Genomic DNA, 18584 nt, shown 5'->3' with positions numbered 1-18584 from the left:
TATTCCTGGATAACCGACTAATCGTCCTCAAAGTCATATAATCATCGACGGTGAGCACATACAGCTTCGGCACCAGTCTAACTTGGGGAGAAGTTACGGCAAACTTTTTATTTGCTATATTCAAAGACATCGAAGCATATTGGGAAGCCTGCTGAGCAGGAGTCCTCAGATTCCTTCATCAAAGCTCATGGAGATGGAGGATGACGCCAGGATTGACGTGTTTACAGTTGCAGCGCTGCAAATTCAGACAGCTTTGTGTGCTATAGACCTGGCTGTTGTTAACTCACATTTACCATTTGGTTAACTTCAGAACCAAATATGTGCCCTCTGAAACGAATCTCATTCTGGTGGCGGCTAAGGGGTCCAAGGCAGATGCTGGAGAGCACGGTTTGTCGCATGTGCTGCGTGGAAAACAAATATATTCTTTAAAATATGAAAGATTCAGTACAACAGTAAACGATTCAGTAAAAGATTCAGTAAAACACTTTAACATTACACCTCATTACCAGGGATGTGCTAATCAGAACAGGGGAACCTGTCCCCAAGCCTCCTTTCAAATATATAATAAACATTTAGCTACATGTAAATAAAAAAACATCCACCCCTTCTTAATAACTGTTTATTAAGTTTGCCTGTTTAAATGTACCACAGAGTTGATGTAGACTTGATCAGTTCAACAAGGCACAGCCAGGTCTAGCTTCACTGGGCTCTGCCAGTTCGTATCACATGAAGTTTTCCAAATTCGCAGCGACGTAACTGATGACAGCTGTGAACATGTCCTCCTTGGCGTCATCCTCTATCTTCACGTCATCTAAAAACGAACCCATGCAGAAACACACATACACACACACAACCTAACACACACACACACAGACACAAACACACAAACACACCTAAACACAGAAAATTACTTACTCTCTACATTTCATCACTCATCCAATCTCATGTCAGGTATCATTCTCTCTCTCTTTCCCTCCATATCTTTCTCACTCCATCTCTCTCTGTCTTCCCCAGACCGGTGTGGAGCCAGGGCCATTATCGCCACGGTAACGTCATGACAGCCTGTCTTTCCCAGGCCGGTGTGGAGCATGGCCCATTATCGCCACGGTAACGTCATGACAGCCTGTCTTTCCCAGGCCGGTGTGGAGCCAGGGCCATTATCGCCACGGTAACGTCATGACAGCCAGTCTTCCCCAGGCCGGTGTGGAGCACGGCCCATTATCGCCACGGTAACGTCATGACAGCCAGTCTTCCCCAGGCCGGTGTGGAGCACGGCCCATTATCGCCACGGTAACGTCATGACAGCCTGTCTTTCCCAGGCCGGTGTGGAGCACGGCCCATTATCGCCACGGTAACGTCATGACAGCCTGTCTTTCCCAGGCCGGTGTGGAGCACGGCCCATTATCGCCACGGTAACGTCATGACAGCCGGTCTTCCCCAGGCCGGTGTGGAGCACGGCCCATTATCGCCACGGTAACAGGGAGTACCTGATCAGTGCTCTCACTCCACGTAATGAATGTGGGTTCCGGCCTGTCAAGTAAAGGCCACCCTTACTTCAGTTCCCATCCTTTAGCCGAGGCTTTCATCCAGTACTGGCCGTCCATGGGAATCGAACCCATGACCATGGCATTGCAAGCACCTGAGAACACCACTTCATTAACTTTCTACAACCTCTTCTTCATAGAAAAAACAAACCCATGAATGTGTCGAATCTGCAGTATGGCAAAACGTATTGTCCTAGTAAGTTTAGGAGCTAATAGACTTGAAAATGCGTGTCATAAAACAATCCACTGCAGTAACACACTGTATGGACCAAGACTGAATCTCCCACTGGGTTGGGGCATCATCTGATCCTGTGCACAGACATGGTTTTGAATACAACGTTCAGACGACACATAACTAACCGCCCAAAGTGCAGAATAACAGAATAACATAACTGCCTATGAAAAGGATTACATACGACAGTTGTTTTTCCGACAGACAGACAGACAGGGCAACTGACTTGCTGAGCGACCGGATGACAGACAGACTGAGCTCCTCCGGATGGGTGAGGCAACTACTGATCAGTGGGGGGGGGGGGGGGGAGAACTGGGGGCTGTAAATAGGTTTGGTAGACTGCCATCCTCTGTCTCAGTGACATACCACAGTGCCAGGAGTCAGAGACGGTCAGAGTGACAGAAAACAGCACACCAACGTTTCATAACAACAGACCCCCTTGGTGGTGTGTGGGGGGGGGGGGGGGGGGGGGTGTAAACTCACACGAATGGGGTTTATCCACCAATCTTTTGTGGGGTTAGGCAGCATTTACAGACCTTTTTTAAAATGATAAATTGGCAAATATTGGGAGTGTTAATTCCTCAAAATCTGAATGGTGGTCGCCGTCTACACACCCATTCCCGTAACGCCGCGTCCATGGTTCCCGTAACGCCGCGTCCATGGTTCCCGTAACGCCGCGTCCATGGTTCCCGTAACGCCGCGTCCATGGTTCCCGTAACGCCGCGTCCATGGTTCCCGTAACGCCGCGTCCATGGTTCCCGTAACGCCGCGTCCATGGTTCCCGTAACGGCGCGTCCATGGTGCCCGTAATGTTTGTTTGAGGACAACAAAATATGTATTTGTTGTCGTAATTGTTTACATTTTTTGACAGAGATGTCAGACTGCGGTTGATATTTGGCTGAGGTCAACAACAACTGTAAGTTCAACTGAAAGTGTGTTGATATGAGGAGACATTCCACTACCTAGCAACATCGGCGCAGTGACACCATGCTGATAAAAAGGAATATTAGAGACCACAGGCTACAAATCTCCAAACAAGTAAGTAAATGAGTCAGCAAGGCTACAAGGTAATTCCTAAAAGAACAGCCAAACTACCATGATGTTGCGTCACAATATACATACATAGACAACCTGAGAATCTCAACAGGCAAGGTTTTCAGAAACTGTAGCGGGAAAAAAAACATTTCCTTCTGGTATTTAAAAAAAAATTAATAATCGCTGTCGAGTGGGGTTTCTTTCAGATACTTCAAATGCCAACAGACACGCACACACACACACACACACACACACACACACACACACAAGCACAACATACTTTCTGTATCAAATTATTCCGTGAATTAAACACAAACATCCACCCACCCACACCCACACACACTATCCCCAACACGCATGCCAGCGAGCAGCCATCCACCCGAGAACACAAGCACCATGCCTGTCTGTCAGCCTTTCTGTCTGTCTGCCTTTCTGTCTTTCTATGAGGTATCAGCCTGCTTCGGGTAGAAGCTGCCTCTTCGACACAGATCTAGGATCAGCTCAGCCTCACCAAATCTGGTCCTCTTCACTATTAGTAGGTGGAAACATAGAAATAGAACAAATAGAACTATTTCTATGTGGGTAGACATGCAAAACAGACCACAGATCAGTGTCTATAGGGGGCAACTCTATCCTCCTCCTACCTTTGACTCTCAGGTAGAAGAGGAGTGTTAGAAGCATCCCTCCTTTTCTCTGACGGCAGCAGAATCACCCGCTCCCTCTCCTCACTACAGCCCGGCTCTCATGACACTGTTCTCTCTTCCCTCTCCTCCTCTTCTTCCTCCTCCTCTTCCTCCGAGACTGTTCTCCTCTCGTCTCTCTTTCTCTCTCGCTCCCTCCCTCCCTCTCCCTCCCTCCCTCCCTCCCCCCACACACACACACACACACACACACACACACACACTCCCTTTAAGGCTGCTACTCGGCAATCGTCTCTATCATTTCTAGCCGCACAGTCTCGCAAACACGCACACATGCTACAACACACAGCTTCCCTCTCTCACACACACACACACACACACACACACACATTGCTCCCACCCTACTCTAGTCATAGCCAATAATCTGTGCCTACTTCCCACTTGTCATTGGTTGTGCTCTCTAAATCGCAACACTGTATAAAACACTCTATATATTGAGCTGCTCCTGCTCCAGACTGATTTTACTCCTTTATTTAAGACATATTCATGACGTTATGCTCACTATATCGACCAAATCGACTCTGTCATGCGTGCGTACGTTTTACATATATATAAATATATATATATATATATATAGACAGACACTGGTGGCCTGAAAATGAATCAGACCCAAAGCTGTCAAGGGCGCACGCTCCATGCACTAGCGGTCCAACCACTAGGAACTAATCGTCTGGCCGCCACTCGTCTCTGACAATTTCAATGGGGCTTTCCCATAAAGCAAGTGCCACAGTGGTAGAACATCACCAGGGTGCGGTTACCCAACTCAACCACTAGATGGCAGCGCTAGCTGTGGGTTGGCCGCAATCACTGCCGACATCCTTTGCAGTGAAAACATTTCTGCCTATATTTATACATCGAGAGCTATTTTTAGACCAGGGCGCTGGGGCTCGAAGGAGAACGGAGGAGGTGGAGGAGAGTGAGGTGCCTTATGGTCTCTGTGTCCCGTGCGGTGGAGGTGTTGTTCTGGACCGGGCGGTTTACCTCAGACATATACCACACACTCTCACATTATACGGAAGGATCTATCACATTGTTCCCACACACCTGCAGCAGGAACACAAATGGGCCGTTTTTGTAAATGGAGAGAAGGAGCACACACACAAACACAAACACACACACACAAAGTTCATGTAGATGTTAATGAGAAAACATAAATTCCACCTTTGGCACCATAAACCTTCTGGGAACCCTCTTCATGCCCCTCCTTCCATCTACAGTGAACCTGCTAATGTTGCAACAACGGGGAGGTTATGAAAGCATTCTCCGCATTCCTTCACAGTGAGTGTAGCCATCGCCCTGGCCAGTATCACTGGCTTTATTAGATCAGGATTGAGGCAGACTGGAACCTGTTATCGGCATTTCGATAATGCCCTCCCACCAGTTTTACGTTGTTATGTATCTTAACTGTCCTACACCAGCAAATGTTTTTCTTGCCGCCCGAAACACAAGTGGAAATGGAAGTTGTCATATGCAAAACAAACATGGAAATTCCGACAGGCCCACTGGGGTACAGCCGGACCAGCCCAACGGATTCTAGCCAGATCTGTCAGACAACCGGGCCATCTCTGCAGCAGGGCTAAGACGCTTCACCTTATCAACTTACTTTCCACATTACCACAGCCCTAAAGAAATACAGACATCTGAATCTGGCCTTCACACTGTGTACATCAGCGCTGTGGGCCCGGAGGTGATGCTTTGGTGATGTAGCAAGAATGAACGATATAGAAAAAGACAGAAGGGCAATGCATTGGCTCCTCACAGTGGTTGTTTGAGGATAGGCTGTTCTCAGATCTGCAGCTAAGAAGCTAAGACCAGATCTGCATTTCGTGATACTCTAAAGACCTCTCATAGATCGCTGACGTCGGATAATGTAAGACCTGAGCACTGCTGACATTTAATCCTTCGTTTCTGAGAGAGAATGAGAGGCAGATAGAGAGGGGAAGAAAATGGAACTATAAAGAGATTTAGTAACAAGAAAAAAAGGGAGAAAAAAGAATCTGGGCGGGTCAAAAGAAGACTAGTATGATAAACCAGACTGAATGTCCAATAGATGCCCTCCAGCTCAACAATGTCCCACCCACTCCAGATGTAGCCTAGCCTAGCCCAAGCTAGCACTACAGCCCCACTGTAGCTATTGAGCGTGTGCCAGTTAAGTGGTCGGGGCATTAACCAGTGGGCTACCCGTGGCTCCGTGGATTAGCTGAGCTGAACAGATGCGCCTCGGGGGCTAGCGCCATCCAGCAGAGGTCCAATCCGATGGACACACACGCAATGCGGAAACCGCCTGGCCTGCTCCAGATTCTGCCCCATCACCCCCGGAAACGGGGTCAGTCCGGGCCTCCTCCTCAAAACATATGGGTCAGATACATAATTGAAGACCTCGCCATGATACTAAGAAGGCATGTGAAGAGAACTACACAGTCAGGCTGGATGGGGCCAGGAGACGGTGAGGCGAAATGAGGGCGTGCGATTGGTCGTCAGGCTGTCGTTAGGCTTTTTGTCATGGAGTTGGTTTCTGGGTTACGGTCGGTTCGACTTGTCCCACTCTCTACCTAGATTAGTGTTTCCCTAGGCACTGCCAGTGCTGAAATCTGGCTAGCATCCCGAAAGTCTGCGACAGGGCCTGAGCTATTCTGGGGCCTATAGGTTCTCTGTGTGTTTTGTATGGGTATCTCACTCCTCTCTTTCTTCTCGGTTTCTGTTCTCCCTCTTCCTCTCACTCTGTTCCTCTCTCCTTCTCTCACTCTTACTTTCTCTCTCTTCTCTCTCTCCTTCCCAGTCTCCCTCTTCTCTCTCGTGCTACTCCTCTCGAATTTTTTGGCACGAGGAAAAAAAATCTAAATCTGACTTTTCATTATTGCATCAGCAAATCGACGGACAATAATCCCAGATAATCTCTTCCTCTGAGGATTCTGGTGCAGGACATTGGGGCAGATGCCATGAGAGAGAGAAGGCTTATAGATGAATTTGAGTCTGTAAGCCCAACCATGACAGAACAAAGCAGGGCGTCTCTTATTCCCTGAAACGGACCTCTGCTCTACTGGGTCTCATTCATTAATGGACCACAACATTTCTCCACCCAAAAAGAAGACAAGTGTTTCTCACCAGGCAGCTTAAAGTAGGCCATATCCGGTTTAGTACGTTCTCTTCCATCTTGTGCCTAACAACTACAACTCTGACTGCTGCCCGAGAAAAACCTCCAAGAGGAAACTTTGGCATGTGTCATATACTGGATCTTAGAGAAAGGGATGACTGCGCATTTTAACCTGGTGATGGACGATTCGGGACCACTCACGCTGTAGTTATACCTGGGTCAGCACCGGGGTTGGTTCTGTTGGTTTTCGTCAAGTTTGCCTCGCCACGGGCCAGCAATGCCTTACGGTAGGCTGGGCACCTCAAAAGGTGATGGGCGACTACTTCCTGGTTGAATGGGCAGTGCAATAAGTTGTGTCACGGCAATTGCATGTGGAGTTTTTGACATTTTTGTTTTCAAATCTCTTCCTTTGCTCAAACAGGCCGGGAACATCACTGATCACAACGTTAAAAGTCACTTCTTGCCACGCTCAGTCTACGATCGGATATGAAGTATCTAAAATAGGTCATTTCAGTAGACAGAGGACAGGGAGCCTGAGCAGAATTCATGTAAATCAGAAAGTCTCTGAAAACCAAGTCCTGGGGGAGAGACACCCGAAATGCAGCACCACCGTTTAGCCAGAAGGAGTCAACTACTGTGTCCCAATGGACCAAACAGATCTATCTGGGTGTCCCACATGCTTTATGAAGCAAGCCACCACAGCCATCTTCTGAGTTACACGTGCTTCTTCTCTGTGGATCAGGGGTCCCCACAACCGCCCTGTTAGAACGGGCAGGCACGCGTCAGCCAGCCTAAATCCCTCCGTCTTGTGAATGTCTTGAAATTACAGCGACCGATAGGTGCGACTGGTCGTAAAAGAAATCTGCCATCCTGCAAGTCTCTGCGCGGCCAGTTTATTGCCCTCCTAAATCGCCATTCCCTGCTGCACACTGACTATACTGCAGAGATAAATTAATACAGGATTGGCAGAAGGAAAATAAAAAAGGTAAAAAGGTATTTAAAATGCACAAAATGTTAGACTAAGTTTAACAGGCAGTAAGTCACAGGCCTACAATCGCTGAGTACAATGACAAGAAGGCGTCTTACCATTCCACTGTCCTAACATCCCATCATCATACTATTCCATTATCCTACCAACCTACCATTCCATTATCCTACCATCATACCATTCCATCATCCTACCATCATACCATTCCATCATCCTACCATCATACCATTCCATCATCCTACCATCATACCATTCCATAATCATACCATCATACCATTCCATCATCCCACCATCATACCATTCCATCATCCTACCATCATACCATTCCATAATCATACCATTCCATCAACCTACCATTCCATAATCCTACCATCATACCATTCCATAATCCCACCATCATACCATTCCATAATCCTACCATCATACCATTCCATAATCCCACCATCATACTATTCCATCATCCTACCATTTGTTTCTGAAATGGAGAGGGAAGTAAACAAAACAAAAACATAACGCACACCCTTACCCTACAGTTCCATCAAGCTGGCAACGACGTGCAATGATCCCCCTTTCACTGTTGCCGCAATATCACAAAAGGACGTGGCGGCTTAAACATTACAGACTCCAGCTTTGTAAAGAGTATCTGACGGAGACAACTGGGGCAATGTTGTCTTTACCAGCAGGACTGACACTGGGACTTAGCTGCATTCACATCAGGGTAGAGTAGCAGGAGCGTAGCTTCGTCTGAACTCCATCTGATTCAATGTGACGGCACTCTGATAACACGGGCCATGTAAGACACTGGGATCCACTCTGATAACACGGGCCATGTAAGACACTGGGATCCACTCTGATAACACGGGCCATGTAAGACACTGGGATCCACTCTAATAACACGGGCCATGTAAGACACTGGGATCCACTCTAATAACACGGGCCATGTAAGACACTGGGATCCACTCTAATAACACGGGCCATGTAAGACACTGGGATCCACTCTAATAACACGGGCCATGTAAGACACTGGGATCCCCTCTGATAACACGGGCCATGTAAGACACTGGGATCCACTCTGATAACACGGGCCATGTAAGACACTGGGATCCAATCAGTCCAGTAACTGAAGGCTCTGAAACAATATTACTATTCTTGTCTGTTATCGTACTTTAGTATGTGGCGTTAAACGTTTTGTGTGGAGGTCGGGAAAAGTTCCCACCAAAACCAATCCCCAGACACAGATATTCATGCAGTAACTGCATCCTACTCCAACGAACGGCTGCCAACTGCAGCCACTGGCGGCCTGGACTCAGCAGAGGCCTCCTCGCAAGGGAGCCCAAACCCCTCAAAATGTACCTCCATCTATGAGCTTATACCACTGCCACCTACGTCAATAGAAGTCTATCTACCTTTAACTATACATATTTGGTAATGGAAAGTTGAGAAAAAGTTTCAACTACAAAAGCACAATCGCATCAGCACAATGGACAGCCTATTGTTCAACACCAAGGACAGCGCTATATAGCTCTGTGTGCGTGTGTGTGTGTGTGTGTGTGTGTGGGGGGGGGGGGGGGGGGGGTGAATAATGCACGTAGGAAACACAACGGCCATTTTTGACAGATATTTAGCCCCCTTTTCGACTGGAAGGGAAGGAAGATCGGTTATGTAGCCTACTTCAGAGGCTTCCATTACCTGGCAGTCAAAACTCAGGGGCTCTCAACAAGCAATTTTCTCGCCCTCAAAGTTTTTTTGCTTTTTAATCTTTTTATATAGGCCTAGCTTATTTTTTGCTATTCAGAACCGGGCCCTTGGGATGTCAGGGCCCCCCACCTCGTAGTGGCTGTGGGGGTTTCCCAGCCGCCAGTAACTGTTAATGGGGTATCTGACAGCCGAATTCAACAGGTCCCACAGAATACCAGCCACACAATCAGTTCTACTGAGTGTTTATTTCACTTTTGCCAATTCATTTTTTTAACTCATCTAGGCAACATGTAAACAAATGTTGCCCACTAAAGCAAATTTAACCAAAATGAGAGCGAGAGAGACAGAACGAAAGCGAGAGACCATGAGCAAGAGGGCCGGTTATCATTAGGAGTTAATGATATAAGGAGGGGAGTACTGCAGGCCAATACATGACATACATTACATAATTAACAGAAAAGCTTTGAGGAACAAAACAACACAAATGAGGGAGAGAGTGAGAGTGAGTGAGAGTGAGTGTGTGAAAGCGCTTGAAAAATTACCTCTCAGTGAACAGCCTTTTGCGCCCCAAGTCAAACGCTATACACAGAGAGCAGTGTTGCATCCTGGAGGGAGCCAGTGGTACTGGTGGCGTTGTTAGCATTTAGCATGACAGTTAGCACGGCGCGGAAAACGGTTAGCTCTTGTAACATGATACCAACACCGGGTTGGACAGCTCGCCCAAGCACGTGTAATGACATTACAACCTAGCGAGTAGTCATCTGAGCTTTCTCTCTCATCCCCCTGGGAGCCCTACACAAACACAGCAGCAGCCACTGAGGACGGTCATACACACACACACACACACACGCACGCACACATGCACACGCACACAATCACACACACAGAATTAGTCCCCAGGAAAGGGTGGGTGTGTGTGTGCGTGCGTGCGTGCGTATGTGTATGCGTTTGTGTGTGTATTTGTGCTTGTGTGCTTGTGTGTGTGTGTGTGTGTACATGTGTGTGTGTGTGTCTGGACCACAGAAACAGGTCTTGTCGTATCTGTGGCATTATCGTTTCGGTTCCAGCATGGGCAACACCCTTGTTGAAGTAGTCCATTTCAGTGTACTTCACAGGCACATCCCTCCTAACGACACCGGCGAGAGTTGTGATCACATGGTCTGGACCTGGCCCACCACATCCTTTAGATCAGGGATCATCAACTCTTAATCTACAAGGGCCGGAGCCCGCTGGTCTTCCTTTCTACCTCATCGTTACCTGGTGTCTCAAGTCTCACTTCGAGGGCCAGAGAACAGGATGCACAGGAAGGCCTGAGCTCTGTATGGTCCTTCAGGGAAGACTTTCCAAATGCTTGCGTGAGTGTTTGAAGGTACAATAACCTTGTGGTATGATCTAGATACAGGTTGATTGGTATTGTCTACAGTCATAACGAAGGCCTTGAAAGTAGTCAAAGAAGAGTAATCCACTTGTCTCAGTCCCTTTTTGCATAACTGGCTGCATATATTCAATTCAACTGTATTTGTATATGTCCATGCTACACTTCACAAAAAGGTGAAGTGCATGACCTGTTAGAGTGGATTGTCTTTAAATGCCAAATGCAAAAAAAGCTTCCAAAATGTGTAGTCTGGTTGAGGTACTGAGTGGTGAGCTGTGGAAAAAAAAGATTAGCATTGCTTAGGCAGATGCTACTTTCTTTTCACACATGAACACTTGCTTCACACAAAGGGTCATTCTGGTCAGTATCAGAGGGTGCAGTGTCCTAATGGGAGAACAATGGAGCAGCACTGTACCACTGACAGAGCTGATAGCTAAGCTGCCAGCTAGGCTAACAGGGCAAATTAAGATGCTCTCTATGCCTTTTGCTGATGTAGCTACTGATAGCTAGGCTAACAGCTAGGCTAACAAGGCAAATGGGGATGTTCTATATGCCTGTTACTGATGGAGGTACTGATAGCTATGCTACCAGCTAGGTTAACAAGACAAACTAAGATGTACTATATACATGGTACTGATGGAGCAACTGATAGCTAGGCTAACAGCTAGGCTAATATGGCAAATTAAGATATGCTCTAGGCCTGCTACTGATGGAGCTACCGATAGCTAGGCTGCCAGTGCTATTTAAGCACTTATAGACCTACCTGTGACTGAGCTACTGATAGCTAGGTTAACAGGGTAATTCTAACTTGACTTAAGCCCCAGTGATGTCTTTCCATGCTTCCCCAGGAAAGGTTCTACCCCCAAGATGAGACTGTGGAACAGACACTAGGCCTCAGGAGAGGCACATGCTAATGGGCTACTCTAACAAAGCTACACTGACAGAGCTCTTTCTCTCTGCCAACCAACAGGGTTTTGTTAACAAAGCTAGCATACATTCAGGACCAGTACAGACGACAGACAGGGAAAGAGAGAGAATGCACGTGTGCACATGTGATGCATTCATTGTACTGTGTGTGTGTGTGTGTGTGTGTGTGTGTGTGTGTGTGTGTGTGTGTGTGTACTAGCCTAGAGCTTCTACAGAGCTACCCAGACAGTGCCGCAGCCCCACTGATCAATGCTGCCATTTCATCAGGCTGTAGGACAGGAGGAACACTGGCAGCTTCTATTAAAAGGGTAACAGTCATGAAGGAGGGCTTCAAAACTGCACCTCAACACACTCCATGACCATTACACAGCTATGTTTAACTATAAATAACTACTGGCTTCATCCACTACTATTTAAATCTCATAACCAACTGATTTCATATCACACGCTACTGACTTCATCTTGCAAATTGTAGATCTGTGAACCTTTATATGTTTGGGTTAAACACCAGGAGATGAGGCTATGATCATTGCTCGATGCAGCAAGGCTGCTGTCTGACAGGGAGTTAATACGACACTAGGGAGAAAGGTGGCAAAGTCTGTCTCTGTCTGTCTGGCACCTGCAGCAGGCAGTCGAGAGTTCTAACTATTTATGATGCCTGTAAGGCCTGTGTCACGCTTATAACCATGTCACTCTAATGACCCTGTCAAGCTAATGGCCATGTCAAGCTTGTGACCATGCCACGCTTGTGACCATGCCACGCTTGTGACCATGCCACGCTTGTGACCATGCCACGCTTGTGACCATGCCACGCTTGTGATACAGCTACCACTGTAACATTACAGACACTACGCTGTCTGACTGTTGGAAAGCCATCATAGCAAGTAAAACGGCCGTACCTGCACAGACACAACCCGGGCGCATTATCACAAGACTTCTGTGTGGCCCGGCTGGTTTACTTTCCCCTTTTTTGAGCATGAAGAGTCAGGCTACATGGACACAGAGGACATCCTTTGAGATCAGCACTCCTATTGCCTGGCATCTCCAAACACGTTTGGGATACCCGACAGTTTATCTGAACTACAGGGAAAACTGATCAGAGGGAAGTGGTGCAGAAGTGTGTGTGTATAAAAGAAAGATCATGGTTTTGTGAGGACCAGAAGTCTCCATAAAGATGGTAAAACGTAATTCGAACCGCGCAATATTTCTGAGCCAGACCCCATAATGCATTTTCGGGAGAAAACCCCCCCCAAATGTGCTTGTAATTTTATTTCTACAGTTAAGCGTATATATTAGAATTTATCTTGATTTGGGATATACATATTCAAATAAAAAACAACAGGGTCGGCAAACGTTTGTCCCACAGAGCTGTAGTAGCTGTACTGGGTTTGTTCCAATGCATCTGATTCACCCAATTAGCTGCTCATCAGAACCACAAATAGACTCATCATGGGTGTTAGAGCTTTGAATTCAGTGGTCACCAAGTGGTCAATCTCCAAGGCATTGCTGGTCAATCGCTAAACATCTCAATGGCAAAAACAACAATGGCAAAGCAGTTGAATCCTATTTTTTTTATTATTTTTTTTTACAGACAGGAGCGCTAGTTTCAACCTCCCCGAGCGCTGACTAGGTGAAATATTCCCATTTTCGTGTGTCCAAAGATAAAACGTCGGCCAACTGCACGGACATGCAGGGAGAATAAATGAAGCAAAATTAGAGTATAGGCCTAGATACCACTAGCCAATGAGATGGCTCCGATCACTGCATCCTCACGCACATGGCGAGCTGATCCTGTGAGATTTAAAAACCTGTCAAAACCTCTCTAGACGAGAGAGAGCTGCTGTTTTCATGAGTGAGTTTGTTATTTATTCAGCACTGTCAACACATTTTATTTAACACTTTGATGAGACATAAAGTTCCCTTCTCTACTATGCACTGCAGGTACATTTTGTCATATTTTAAAAACAAAATTGAGATACAGATCTTGTCTGGCCTTCTGATTCAATAATTGATCTTGGCTCATAAAAGTTTACTGACTGAGCTCTTCAAATCCGAGCTTCATGCCTTGCTCTCTAATGTAGCATTTCACGTTGATCTTTCATATCATACAGGCCATCATAAATAATAAGGAAGGGTAACTAATGGGACTTTCTTGTCATTTCAATGTGTACATAAAAACGCTGACTCACAGGTTACAACAGCCGATTTGCCCGCCGTGCCACCGTGAGCCCAAAGGAAATCTATTCTAAATGCTTTTCCTCTCTTTCTGCCCGTCTCTCCCTCCTCAGGCTCCATGACATAACCCAGGCTACAGCAGCCCGCACAACACAACACATGTAGGCCCCTATATATTTTTGTAATGTCGTGCCACGTCCATGCGGACGCCATCATAGTGTCTCGTCAACAGGGACGGTGTCTGCCGTCGCTCAGTCAGCCACTCACACGCGGGTGCGTTTAGTCTGTCTGAATATTGGATTCGCCCCAACGTGTCCACAGTGGACTTGAGTCATCATTGGTACCCTGGCATTCAGGCCGTGACAGCAACTCCTGCACACACTCATGCGTAAAGCCCCCCCCCCCGCCAACACACGCGCACACACAGAGGTTGAAGCACGAGCCCACGAGCAAGACACCTCCACAGTGATTGACTTCTCCCACTGATGGCCTGGCAAAGGTTCTTAGCACCATCATTAAAACCTAACCTCTAAGGGGGTAGGGGTGTCTGTCTGAGCAGAGAGGGAGAGACAGGGAGAGAGAGAGAGAGAGACAGATACAGAGAGGGAGAGACAGGGAGAGAGAGAGAGAGAGACAGATACAGAGAGGGAGAGACAGGGAGAGAGAGAGAGAGAGAGAGAGAGAGAGAGAGAGAGAGAGAGAGACAGATACAGAGAGGGAGAGACAGGGAGAGAGAGAGACAGAGAGAGACAGATGCAGAGAGGGAGAGAGATTTAATACTTTGAGAGAACAACTGAAACTGAGAAAATGCAGCTTATTCTAGGAGAAAAACCTAGTTGTGCTATATTAGCGGCGCAATACGCACCCGAAAGGACAACAAACTTAATAATGTATCAGGAATCTACAGTAATACCTGTATCCTTCCCCCTACTTACTTAATAATGTATCAGGATAATGAATCTACAGTAATACCTGTACCTTCCCCCTACTTACTTAATAATGTATCAGGATAATGAATCTACAGTAATACCTGTATCCTTCCCCCTACTTACTTAATAATGTATCAGGATAATGAATCTACAGTAATACCTGTACCTTCCCCCTACTTACTTAATAATGTATCAGGATAATGAATCTACAGTAATACCTGTACCTTCCCCCTACTTACTTAATAATGTATCAGGATAATGAATCTACAGTAATACCTGTACCTTCCCCCTACTTACTTAATAATGTATCAGGATAATGAATCTACAGTAATACCTGTATCCTTCCCCCTACTTACTTTATAATGTATCAGGATAATGAATCTACAGTAATACCTGTATCCTTCCCCCAACTTACTTTATAATGTATCAGGATAATGAATCTACAGTAGTACCTGTATCCTTCCCCCTACTTACTTGTAACTGTGATCGTTGTTGTTCACTGTTCTAATGTATGTAGTAACACATTCCATGCCAATAAAGCCATTTGAAATGAATTGAGAGAGAGAGAGAGAGACAGAGAGACCCTAGAGAGAGACAGACATATAGAGAGAGAGAGACAGGGATGCAAATAGAGAGAGGGAGGGAGGGAGAGAGAGAGGGAGGGAGAGAGGGAGGGAGAGGGAGGGAGGGAGGGGAAACATCCTAGAGGAAAACCTTTTCCAGACTGCTTTAAGACTGACACTGGGAGTGGAATGTATCTTTCAACAGGAGGAGAACAACAAAAACAACGATCAACTCTACACTGGAATTGCTTAACAAAAACACAGGGAACGTTCCATATTTAAGTGAATGGCATTAAATCATTGACTATTTGGAATTAATCTAAAACGGGTCAAAATCCAGTTCCTTTATGGCAGTTCTTGAAAATTCATGTCTAGCCATGATCCCAAGGGTTTTGGATAATGAGTAACGGGTAAATATTGGCAAATCAAATATGCATAGCTTTTAAAGATTTAATCAAGAAGACTCACATACATAATCGCTGCCGAAAGGTGTTTTTAACATGTATTCACTCAGAAAGGAGATTATGCATCTAATCAAGGCATAGCGGCATCTTATTTTTAAATATGCCATTATTATTCCTTCACTGAGTATTTTGCGGAGAATGTAAGGCAACTCAAAACGCCAAAGTCCAGGGGAGAAGAGAGATACTTAGGCAAACTTGTCCAGATAATCATATCACATCATGTTATACGAGAGAGGAACTTTTGACAGGACCAGTCAAGATAACAATGTCACAGGCTGCATAAAATGCCTCAGCCCTGTTTCTGTGGATAGAAAAATACAGTTATCGCCACAGACACTTTTGACCTGGTTGATCCCACACAGCCACACTGCGGTCTAGGACCGCAGAACAACACCAACATGGACCTTGGCGAAGCCAGGCCGTGTCTGGCCGGGGCTTTCATGGTAGCGTACACTTAGCTGTCTGTTTATTAGGCACACCACCACATTCACGGCGACGGGCGATTGCACGGACGTAACTGCTGTGTGAAGCGAGGTGACCAGAGTAGAGGTTATCGGATGCTGTTGGTCTGAATGTTAGGATGGGCCAAAACGTATCTTGGCGTGGTACGATTGTCGTACAAACGCCGTGGACTGGGAGTAGTTTAGACGGCCGGCTAAATATAAATTGACAAATTGGCTTCAGTTGGCACAAAATCACTAAGACTGGTTGAAAAGACATGTGTAACGAATGAACTGGTCCAACAAAACCTGGTTCAGTTTCCTTGAGTTGACCATGAAGCCCCAAGACCTCAATCCAATGGAGCATTTACGGGATGAGACGAAATGGGCTGTTTACAGCATCAGTGTGACACGGTCCAATCTGCTACGAGGGTGTCATGCCATCACGTCAGCTTGGACAAACATCCTTGAGGAACATTCCGGACACCTTGTGGAATCCACACCCTGAAGCGTACAGGCAGTTCTGGTGGCAAAGTGGCCTGACACTATACGAGTGTTCTTAATAAACGGGCTACTGACTGTAAATACAAAAGCCTAACCTGTAAATTTCCCAAGTGGGAGTATAGGATAAAATGTGAAAATGTGAGAAGAATATAGGTATTGATCAAGGAGAGGAGCTAGGTATTGATGCAGGTGAGGACATATGTATTGATGTAAGTGAGGACATATGTATTGATGTAAGTGAGAACCTAGGTGTTGATGTAGGCGGGGACCTGTACTGATGTAGGCGGGGACCTGTACTGATGTAGGCGGGGACCTGTACTGATGTAGGCGGGGACCATTATTGATGTAGGCAGGGACCATTATTGATGAAGGCAGGGACCATTATTGATGTAGGTTTTGATCTAGATGAGGATCTCGAACAATCAGGACCTTGAAAATAGTTCCACTGTTTTCTACCAATTTTGTTCCTCTCAAATCAGGGACTGACAGGAAACTTACTGGCCCCCAGACCTGGAGTTGAATACCTTAACATAGGGGAACCAATTCTGTGATCTATCACCAAAGTGTAATGGACATGCAGCCAGTCCTCATATGGATTCCAAAGTCATAGACAACCAAGGCCCTCATACTAACCTGTCCCCTTACCCAGAATAGACGCTTATTGATATTTTCCTCAGACAATATATGTCACCATGGTGACAAACTCAAAATGGAGAACGCTATCAAGGTCATCAGTAAACCATCATGTCATAGAAGACAAGGCCAGCAATGAAGTCACACGGTTTGAGATCATTTTTTTCTACCACAGGGTTTGGTATCAGGATGAAATTAGTGGTCAAGAGTTTATACCAGTTAAGGCCATCCCCACATGTTAGATAAAACCCCAAATACTGAACTGTAGCTAGAGAGGAAATGTCTAGAAAATCAGGGCATTCATTCAGTGTCTCACTGTAGGAGCGCTGTGCTTTTACCAGGTCCACCCCATCCATCTAAATGTCATTATAAATACATGATAAATACAAGTCCAAAATCAGCCCTCCTACTCCAAGATGCTTCAGGAACACTGGACCAGAATTCCATGCCATTTAAAGGGTTCCTGACTTGGGCTCAGCAGTACCGGCACACCCTTTAGGGTGTTCTGAGCTCCAGGTCTCATAGAATCTTCATCTCATATGATAAGAATGGCAGGATGTGTTATCTCTGTGAAGCTAGCACATTACGGAGAGACACCGATTGTGCTGTCTTTAGTGTGTCTGTGTGTGTGTGTGTATATGTGTGTGTGTGTGTTATTGCCTGCCTGCCTGCACACAATCAGTCAGATATTGATTGGTACTTGGGACCTGGTGGTGCTTCACTGCATCCAAAGGACAGACCACACCCCTTCACCTGCCTGTTTCAAGACAAACTGGGCTGTATTCTTCTGCCTGCGTCCATGTGTGCTCTCTCAAATAAGCCGCCTGTTACCAGATTACCAAAACCTCAAGGTAATTTCTGTCACACAATACTGACTACTCCCCAGAAATAGAGGGGAAATTGGACAGGCTCGTCCCAGTGATAGTCAGGATTACCTATCTCGCTCAGAGTGTGTCAGAGTTTGAATTTGTCTGATCAAATATGACAGAGTGGTTAATGCTGAATTTGAATTCCACAGCGGCAGCTAAGCTCCATTTGCAAAAACGCAGCACAACAATAAAAATTTTAAAAAACACCACTGTGTCCAGACACCAAAATCCTAGATTGTCCCTTTTTAGAAGACAGAAACATCCCAATTAACACGTCCACAGAGTTCTGACACCCGTGTGTGATTCTGTGAAACACAGCCTGAGGGATACTGCTGCGTTAGCATCGCAGCTTAATATAGCTTCTATCTGCAGCTAAGTCCTCCGGATGGCATGACAACGCAGATCTGTGACTC

The 18584-nt window shown here is 46.2% G+C and overlaps 1 protein-coding gene across 6 annotated transcripts in view; it reads right to left on the bottom strand.

The window, feature by feature from the left end:
* Nucleotides 1–18584, bottom strand: part of prkcz (protein kinase C, zeta) — an 84159-nt gene that overhangs the window by 43069 nt on the left and 22506 nt on the right. The window contains exon 1 of one of the 6 annotated variants that reach the window (XM_029124031.2): nucleotides 3456–3590. The exons of the other annotated variants lie outside the window; for them this stretch is intronic. Coding sequence (XP_028979864.1) covers nucleotides 3456–3492 — 37 coding nt within the window. The 5' untranslated portion in view covers nucleotides 3493–3590. Of the gene's footprint in view, nucleotides 1–3455; nucleotides 3591–18584 lie in introns of those variants that run through there. 6 annotated transcript variants of the gene reach the window in all.

The sequence above is a fragment of the Esox lucius genome, chromosome 12, assembly GCF_011004845.1.
Source record: "Esox lucius isolate fEsoLuc1 chromosome 12, fEsoLuc1.pri, whole genome shotgun sequence".
Taxonomy (NCBI): Eukaryota; Metazoa; Chordata; class Actinopteri; order Esociformes; family Esocidae; genus Esox; species Esox lucius.
Note: the sequence above shows the minus strand (reverse complement) of the source record. Positions and strands in the feature narration are given on the sequence as shown.